Here is a 7,746-nt window from a genome sequence, read left to right on the forward strand (position 1 = left end):
ATTTCAGACATGCATATTCACTTGTCTACAGGGACTGGCACTGCTTTAGTTTTTAGCAGGCTTGCTACTGATTCAGGGACTGACTGGTAGACCAGTTATCATATATAATGTCAGCAACTACTCAGAATTCAGACATACATTCAAGTGATGTATGCTGAAAGGTGTACATCTATATTTTGGCAAGTATTTGCAGACATTGAGGCTCCAGTGTTTTATTTCAGCTGTACTGTACCTCCAAATAAAACTCCATGGCTGTCTCTAAGTCATCGCGTTGTGCTGCCAACTGTGCTAGGTTTTTATAGGTGGAATATTTTAACATCAAGCCTGGATGTTTCAGTCCTTCTTTCTCATCACCAGAAAGAACTGCCTAGAAATGATAAAATAAATGCAACGTGGGCATCAGGAATTAGACATCACACAAGTAAAAAGAATAGCAAACTATTTGCCAATTGATAACACTGACATCTCTCAACTAGCCAGAAAGAAATGAAATAATATCAAATAAAGCCAGTTTCTAGAGTTTCATTCTCTAAAGGTCACTGACCTCTCGCAGAAGACGAATCTCAAGCAGCTCATGATAAGCTTTTGCAGACTCTTCAAATCGGTCATGTTTCTGAAGGTCCAAAGCTTTGTGGTACAAAGCAAAAGCTTCTGCTTCCTGTGGTTTAAAAAAACAGAACCTATTTTGTAGAGCAACTTTCTTAAATATAATTAAAAAAATTGTGAGTTTACTTACCTGGGCTTCTTTTGTCTGTGTCTTATGACTCTTAAAGGTACCTTCGTAGTCATCCTCAATTGCGGAGCTCGCATTCAATGCTGCAATTCGGATCTAGAATGACAGTCGAGATGCAACAAGAAATGTTACAGCTACAAGTGTGCCTTCGCAAAGTCAAGTTTTCTCTATTTTTACTTTACTTGGTAAATGGACAATACTGAGAGATCTCTACATAAAGTTACAAGAACTGTAATGTCATCACTAATTGCAAACAATGAAAGTTCAAAATTATTTCTCCCATTAAATCAGCTGAAAAAAAACCCAAAATTTCAAGTGTCTTGCAAGTAACAGTTTCCCCAGAACAGACAATTACAGCAAACTGTTTTCAAATTCTTTAATAAGAATAACCACAATCACTCCAAACCCAATGTTCTTAATATGCCAATTTAGTCTTAGTCCCGGGGAAAGAGAAAAATTTCTATTTTATTTCTACCAAAACATCTCAAAAAACATCTCAATAAGCACTTACCATGTTCTCAGCTGTTCTCACTGTCTTTTCTCCAGGATTAGGACGAAAGGCCTAACACAAACAGGTCTGGAAAGCAAACAGGGTTAGAATATTTATTTTGTCCATAAAGGAAGCATTCAGAAATAAAAGACAGGCTGGGAATACTTTAATCAACAACCAATTAACTGCCCTATGTCACCACCACCCCCCATGCCAAGGGATAAATTGCCCTATAATGTAGGAACAATAATATTAAAGTGAATTTTAATAGAGGCAGAGAGCAAAATACAAATTTAAGCACATGCATTACTTCAGGATGACTTTCAAGACCCTAGTCCTGGTGGTGAGGTGGGAGTATCTGCAATGTAATCACGCCTATAAGATTATTCAGTTACTGCAAAATACTTAATAAACATACATTATATTAACAACATTACAACATGAATCCTTTTAATGACAAAGGTGAAACCAAAAAAAGCTTCTGACATTTTCTGAGCATGAACCATTATTGCTTATGAGTTTATCTTAAGTTACATTACAAAAATAAAATTAGAATCCTTCCTGCACCTTTTACCTGTAGCACAAACCAGAGTGTACTCTCATGCCTGGATACGACAGCATTTATGGATATTTACAAAACAGGAGGGAAAACATAGAAGGTTATCTGTGTTGGACTGACTTTGCAGCAGGGTAGAGCGGCTGGTCAACCTACTGCTCAAAATACTGCCTGTGCCTGGAAATTCCTCTGATTAAAAATGTTTCTATCACTGCTATCCCTGCTAGAACAGAACCAGTGTTTATAACACACTTGTCTCTTCTGAGTGTAGACCACCTTCTAAGGCAAAAGCAAGTTCTTAGACCTCTTAGATATATACAAACAAAAGAAACTGAACTTATGTTCTATTACCTTCCTGAAACTTTATGTTAGTAAAGGCAAAAAATATGACAGTTCTGTGCTGCTTTTTAAGAAAAGCTTCACTGCTACATCATAAAACCTTCCCATCAACTCAAACAAAAAATGTGACATGCATGAGACAGGCTAAAAACAGTCTTTAATATTGGAGGCCACATTAATAGAAGAGTAAGTCCAGAATTAACCACAGCAGGAAGCAGTGGGAGTTTTGAACTGTAAGCTGAATTAGCTCATACATCATCATGATTAGTTCTGCATGTAGCGAAAATAATGCTTTGACAGGGTCCCATTCATTCAGCAATGGTATTTTGCTTGCCCATGCACCACTTACTTTCCTCACTTGCACCTAAACAGACTGACAACTGCACAGCAATAAAACATTTTTCTCCTTAAGTAAATAAACATTAATAAAACCTCAAATCTCTTTCAAGAGAAGCATTCCTGGTCTGCTTTGCTAATGGAGAAAATGCATGCACAGGGATTAATGGCTATGTCCTTCAGAAATATTGAACACCCCAGGTGTTGACAGGAAGTGTGGATGCTTATTGCATCTAAATAAATTAGACTGTATGATTAGACGATATCAACTACGTATTTAACCCGAGTGGTTTTAAGTTCACTTACAGATACACCTATATTCAGAAATCGCTGAAGTCTTTTGCTGAATCCACATAATCTTGCTCAAGGCAGCAGAGGAACTCAACAGGAGAGGGACTACAGTCAAGAGTTTACTTCTGCGGTTAGACTGCCAGTGAAACTGCAGCTACAGAAAAGGTGGGGAAACAGTTTTAATTCCACTTTATATCTCTACAGAGAGTTTGTAACAAGTATTTAGCACCTTTCCTCTCTGGGGTTCACAAGCTGAGCGCACATAACCAAACAGAACAGTGTAATGCTTTTGAGAAACAGGGCAAGGACATTGCCTCCACACAGCTTTTGTACCTGTGTGTCAGGCAGGTGGGGAGTTGTTTCATCTCTTTTTTTTACTGTCCATGGTTGCAAACGTAACTGTGGACCGAGTTACCACACTACTGTAACATCTAGGAATAAAGCATGTCACTACAAGCACTTCCAGAGGAACCAGCTACGTCAATTAAGTAGGGAAAAAAAAGAAATAGTCTTTAATATAGAGTATTATAAACTGGGTTGAACTTTTTTCAGCTACAGGAGGGTCTCAGCTGATCCATCTGTGGCTATGACAGGTGGGCACATCCTCAAAAGGCAACAATACCTCTTTAAAGCCTTTTGCATTCAAAATCTTGTCTCCTTTTACCTCAGTAGTTTAAAACCTCGTTAAAAATTTCGACGGTCTGCTCCGTTTCCAGAGCTTGTGCGATTCCCAACTTCAAGATAAGAAACAAAGGGAGCGACTTGGGCTTTCCTGGCTTTTGTTGTTGTTGCTACACTTGGGATCCATTCACTGCAAATACACATTTGTTTCAAAATAAAACCACCCTATTTTTATTTCGGGTTTTGTTTTTAACGTGGCAAAGATCCCCTCCGCCGCATTTTAGCAAAAGCCGCTTTTACCGAAATACGGTCATTTTCCGCAAAGAGGAGCGGGGACGCCTGTCACTCCGCTTGCCGGGCTCCACGTCCCAGCGGGCGGCACAAAAGGCCGGGAGGAGGCGAGGGAAGGAGCGAACCCACGTTCGCCCCTCACCGTGGCTCCACGGAGGCGAGGCCCGACCCCGCCGCGCCGGGCTCTCGCAGCAGGGGAAGGGCCAAAGCCCCGGCAGCCCCTGAAGCCCCTCCACGGTGCTGCGGCGGACGGGACACTCACCTCGCAGGGCCGCCCCGGGATGGCGGCGCAGGGCGGGGAGCGGCCGCCGCGGGGCTCCCGGCGCGGCTCCCTCAGGCGAGCGGCGGCTCCCCGGAGACACGGCCCCACCGGCGGTCTCCACGGCAACCCCCGCCGGAGCCCCGGAGACCCGCGCGCCAACAAAAAGGCTGCTCATTGGCAGAGCAGCGGCCTCCATTGGCAGCCAATGGGAACGCGGGGAACAGGAAGGCGGGGCGGGTCGCGGTTGGAGCTGGAGGTGAGAGCGGCGGAGGGCGCTGTTCCCGGTGGCGTGGAGCAAGCGCTCGAATGGCGTCGCAATGGGCTTGGAACGCATCCTAAAACTGCTGTTTTATCCCTAAAACTTCCCGTGACTTGGGGTGGAAAAGTGCTTTTTTGCCCCAGGGAGGTGGAGGTGTTTGTGTGGTGGCGGCAGGACGGTGCGAGGAGCGACTCGAGCCAGACCGTAACTGCAAAACAGCTCCTTGTACAAATAATTGTATTTAAATGTTGAGGTGATGACATTGCGGTGAGCCTGAAAGACAAGGTGTGACAGCCGCAGCCCTACCGGAGCCCTGGTGCAGGCACAATGTCCAGGCAAGCCCTGAGCAGACCCAGCACACCCAGGCCTCGCTCCATCTGCGGGGTACAGCCACAGCTTAGATGGCACCTCTTGTTACGAGTCACATCACACTGATGAAGTTCAGCTTGTGCTCAAGCGTTTCACTGACCCAGCATTTACTGCTAGAAGGATGAACTCCAGGGTCTGTTTGTGGGTGAAAACAATGCCCCCATCTTTCCGTTGTGGCAAAGTACAGGCGGTGTTGCCGTGAACAGCAGCATCAGACTGTTGTACCCACGGAATAACCTCTGAAGCCATCATGATTCTGTAATACATGTCTGTCAGGGGTGCCCTTCAGCGTGCTCATGTACATACATAGAAAGACCTTCTGCAGTTCAAAGGTCGGAAGCTAGGAAATGGTTAAACCACGTTCAAAAGTGGCTCTTTACCTTTGAATTTGCAAATATGCCCACACAGAGTTCTCAAACAACAGAGGTCATTTCTGGAAGCAGAAATCCTGGTTAACCTTAGGAGGTTAAACCTGGGAAGTTAGAGTCTGTACAGCAGTAAAAAGATCTACTACAGCTGGGGGATGTTAAGTCCAGATGGTAAGCAGACCCCATCCAATGCTGGAAGCCAACAAACTGACACTTATCAAAAAGAGGCTTTTATATGTTTTATTAACTAGATCAGGTTTAACGTGTGTGTCCCCCCCAGCCTGACACACAAACTGGTGTTTGGTGTTATATTCCTGACTTTTGCAAACACAGGTGTTTAAGCTGCATAGGGAACAACTAAGTGCAAATGGTAATTAGAAGGAATATTTTCAACTAGCTCAAGTCCTCAAGTCTCAAATAAAACCGCAATCAGAATGGCAGAGCGGCACAGGAGCATCCTCCAGCCTTGTGTTCCCATGGACACTTTTATGTTCCAAGGGCGGGCTCTCAGTTCCTCTGAGCTCCCCGTCTGCAACCTGACCGAGTCACAAAGTGGCTGGTAGGAGTCTGAAAACACTGAGAAGTGTTCTCATTACCAGTGGAAGACGGAGATAACATTAGACATAAAAAATACTGTGCTTTTGTTTTACTAAAATGCCTCATGTATTTCAGTTATAAAGTGAGGGAGCATATGGGTCCTAAAAACCTAAAATGCTTCCCCACAGGGACAGTGAGCTGAAAACACCAGCCACGGAAGACAGCGAGATGCTGTATGATCCCAAAACTCCACACCAGGAGAGCCTTTGGGATACGAGACAGGCTTGAGACAAAGACCTTGAATTATTTCAGTAACGTTAATACAGTTGATCGTCCCACTCTTCAGCTTTGTGTGCACAGGATGCAAAGACAAAAGTGAATTACACAGGTGAAGTGCAGAGCTACACAGATTTGATCATAAGAGGAAACAATTAGATAGATGGAGCTGGTAATCTCTAGATTCTCTTCATCATTGCTTTGTTCCATCGGCTGCTCAAGGGTATCACAGGAATGTCATGACTGTTCTGTTCTTGCCAATCTGCCAGGGCTCCAGTGGGTAAAAGCGGATGAAAATCCTTTTTGGGTACAAAAGCAAAAATGCAGTGGACAAGAAACATTAGTTTACAGTTAGATATTATCCCTGCCCAGTTTGCAACAAGGTAGGAAATCTGCACGATGTTCTCACTGTCTCACACTTCACGGTGTTAATTTAACAGACGCAAAAATAAGCCATGTGCGGGCAGGGTACAGATGCCAGACCTCATCCACACAAACCAAAAAGGAGATTGAATTTCAACACTGCTTATACAAGATACTTGTTCACAAGGACCCATGCAGCTCTTAATCTCTGTCAGGTATTTACCCTGACAAGAAGCAGGGAAATGCTTTTACTCACCTTGGGGAGACAGGGAAGAGGGGCAGAAAGGGACATGGCTTACCTTCAGGACAGCCATTTGGCACGGCGACCTGTTCCCATGGGGGTTTTGCACCAGTTACAGCAACTGGAACTACTCATCTTCAGAGAACAGTAACCCAGGCTGCGCAACGACTGCAGACCGGTCCATAGTTTTATTTGGACCCAAACCACGTCTGGGATTTGGCATTCATGAGCACTCTCTGTTTGCTAGCCTAGTCTAGGCTCTGTTACGCTTTAACCTCACAGAGGACATGGGAACCTACTTCCTCATTACTTTGTGCACCTGTCTGTACGGTTTGCTGTGTTTCACACGTTCAGAAGGGATAGAGCAGAGGCGCTCGCTCTGCCCCCGGGCCAGGCGCGGTGCCTCTCACCTCGGGGCGCCGGAGCCCGCGGGCCGGCACAGCCCCCGTCCCCGCAGCACCCCCGTCCCGCCCGCACTCACCGCTCGGGGCCGAGGCCCAGCTGCGCCGTCAGGACATCGAAGAAGCGGGCGCTGTGCCGCTGGTTCTGCTCCGCCGAGCCCACCACGCCGATGGAGGAGACGAGCAGCTGCGCGCAGGGCTCGCCCGAGCCCGCCAGCACCATGGGCAGCCCGCTCCGCACCGTCACGTTCACCCGCTGCGGGCACAGCCACCGTCAGGCCCCGGCTCCCCCCCTCCCGCCGCCGCTGCCCCGGCCCTTCGCTCACCTCCGCCGGCTTGCCCAAGATGTCTGCGGCGGCCGCGCACAGGTCCTGGGCCAGCGCCGGGGGCAGCCGCCCGGCCGGGAGGTTGGTGTCGAGCTCCAGGAACGGCATGGCCCCGCGCTACGGCACAGCGCGCCCGCACCGCCACCGACCGGCCCGGCCCGGCCCGGCCCCCGCTCCGCCCCCAGCGCGGACCGAGCCCCGGAACAGGGAACTCTCGCCGGTCCCGAGGCTGTTGCAGCAATGCGGGGTCACCCTGCGCTTCCAGCGCCACAGGCTCCGCGTGTTCCCCGCGTTAGCCCAGCTGGGTCTGGGGCCTTTCGCTTTGGACACCGTGCATTGCTGGGGTGTGAGTTAGAGACTGCGGGAGCCCGGAACTCCCGTGCCACCGATGGATGGGTTGAACGAGTTCTGTGACAGGCCTTAATGCCGGTGGGAAGACATTTCTGGTCACCGGGATGGACGCCTCTGCACAGGGAGAGTTAAGAACGGCAGAGCAGTGATGTCTCAGAACAACAGGCACTGCAAGAAAGTAAAAGGCAAGCAGGGAGGTTTCTTGTTTTATCCAACGTGTTACCAAACAAGCTTGTGCAATCAGGACTTTGAGCTCCCAAGTTGATAAAAGACCCTGCAGGCTGCCTCATAGGGACAGTCTCATCTACAGATCAGAGGTGTCAAACCTAGACATCA

At 47.5% G+C, this 7,746-nt stretch overlaps 2 protein-coding genes across 9 annotated transcripts in view; both read right to left on the bottom strand.

Annotated features, from left to right (window-relative positions):
• The window catches only part of CABIN1 (calcineurin binding protein 1), a 109,447-nt gene extending 105,390 nt beyond the window's left edge, over positions 1 to 4,057 (bottom strand). For 6 of the 8 annotated variants that reach the window (XM_062631357.1, XM_062631355.1, XM_062631356.1 and 3 more), the window contains exons 1-5: positions 3,920 to 4,057; positions 1,245 to 1,310; positions 737 to 829; positions 545 to 658; positions 233 to 367 (exon numbers count right to left, since the gene is read on the bottom strand). In XM_062631357.1, the coding sequence (XP_062487341.1) occupies positions 233 to 367; positions 545 to 658; positions 737 to 829; positions 1,245 to 1,247 (345 nt within the window). In that variant the 5' untranslated portion in view covers positions 1,248 to 1,310; positions 3,920 to 4,057. Of the gene's footprint in view, positions 1 to 232; positions 368 to 544; positions 659 to 736; positions 830 to 1,244; positions 1,311 to 2,760; positions 2,900 to 3,367; positions 3,639 to 3,919 lie in introns of those variants that run through there. The other 2 variants (XM_062631352.1, XM_062631353.1) reach the window with 2 other exon arrangements.
• A 1,084-nt stretch (positions 4,058 to 5,141) lies between these two features.
• DDT (D-dopachrome tautomerase) lies at positions 5,142 to 7,247 on the bottom strand. Its single transcript, XM_062631369.1, has 3 exons — positions 7,060 to 7,247; positions 6,814 to 6,989; positions 5,142 to 6,027 (listed from the first exon to the last, which is right to left on the bottom strand). Exons 1-3 carry the CDS (start codon positions 7,165 to 7,167, stop codon positions 5,955 to 5,957), a joined length of 357 nt encoding a protein of 118 aa, XP_062487353.1. The 5' UTR covers positions 7,168 to 7,247; the 3' UTR covers positions 5,142 to 5,954.
• Positions 7,248 to 7,746: the final 499 nt, after the last annotated feature.

The sequence above is a fragment of the Pezoporus occidentalis genome, unplaced genomic scaffold, assembly GCF_034315485.1.
Source record: "Pezoporus occidentalis ecotype Australia unplaced genomic scaffold, CSIRO_AGI_Poc_V1 ctg37, whole genome shotgun sequence".
NCBI classification, from domain to species: Eukaryota; Metazoa; Chordata; class Aves; order Psittaciformes; family Psittacidae; genus Pezoporus; species Pezoporus occidentalis.

What these genes read in the sequence shown, in the direction of transcription:
- DDT (XM_062631369.1), bottom strand. Translation starts at nt 7,167, where the DNA reads ATGCCGTTCCTGGAGCTCGACACCAACCTCCCGGCCGGGCGGCTGCCC. An exon ending in TCTTGGGCAAGCCGGCGGAG is followed by an intron (nt 6,990 to 7,059) that starts GTGAGCGAAGGG and finishes CTGTGCCCGCAG; the next exon opens with CGGGTGAACGTGACGGTGCG. An exon ending in CTGGGCCTCGGCCCCGAGCG is followed by an intron (nt 6,028 to 6,813) that starts GTGAGTGCGGGC and finishes GTACCCAAAAAG; the next exon opens with GATTTTCATCCGCTTTTACC.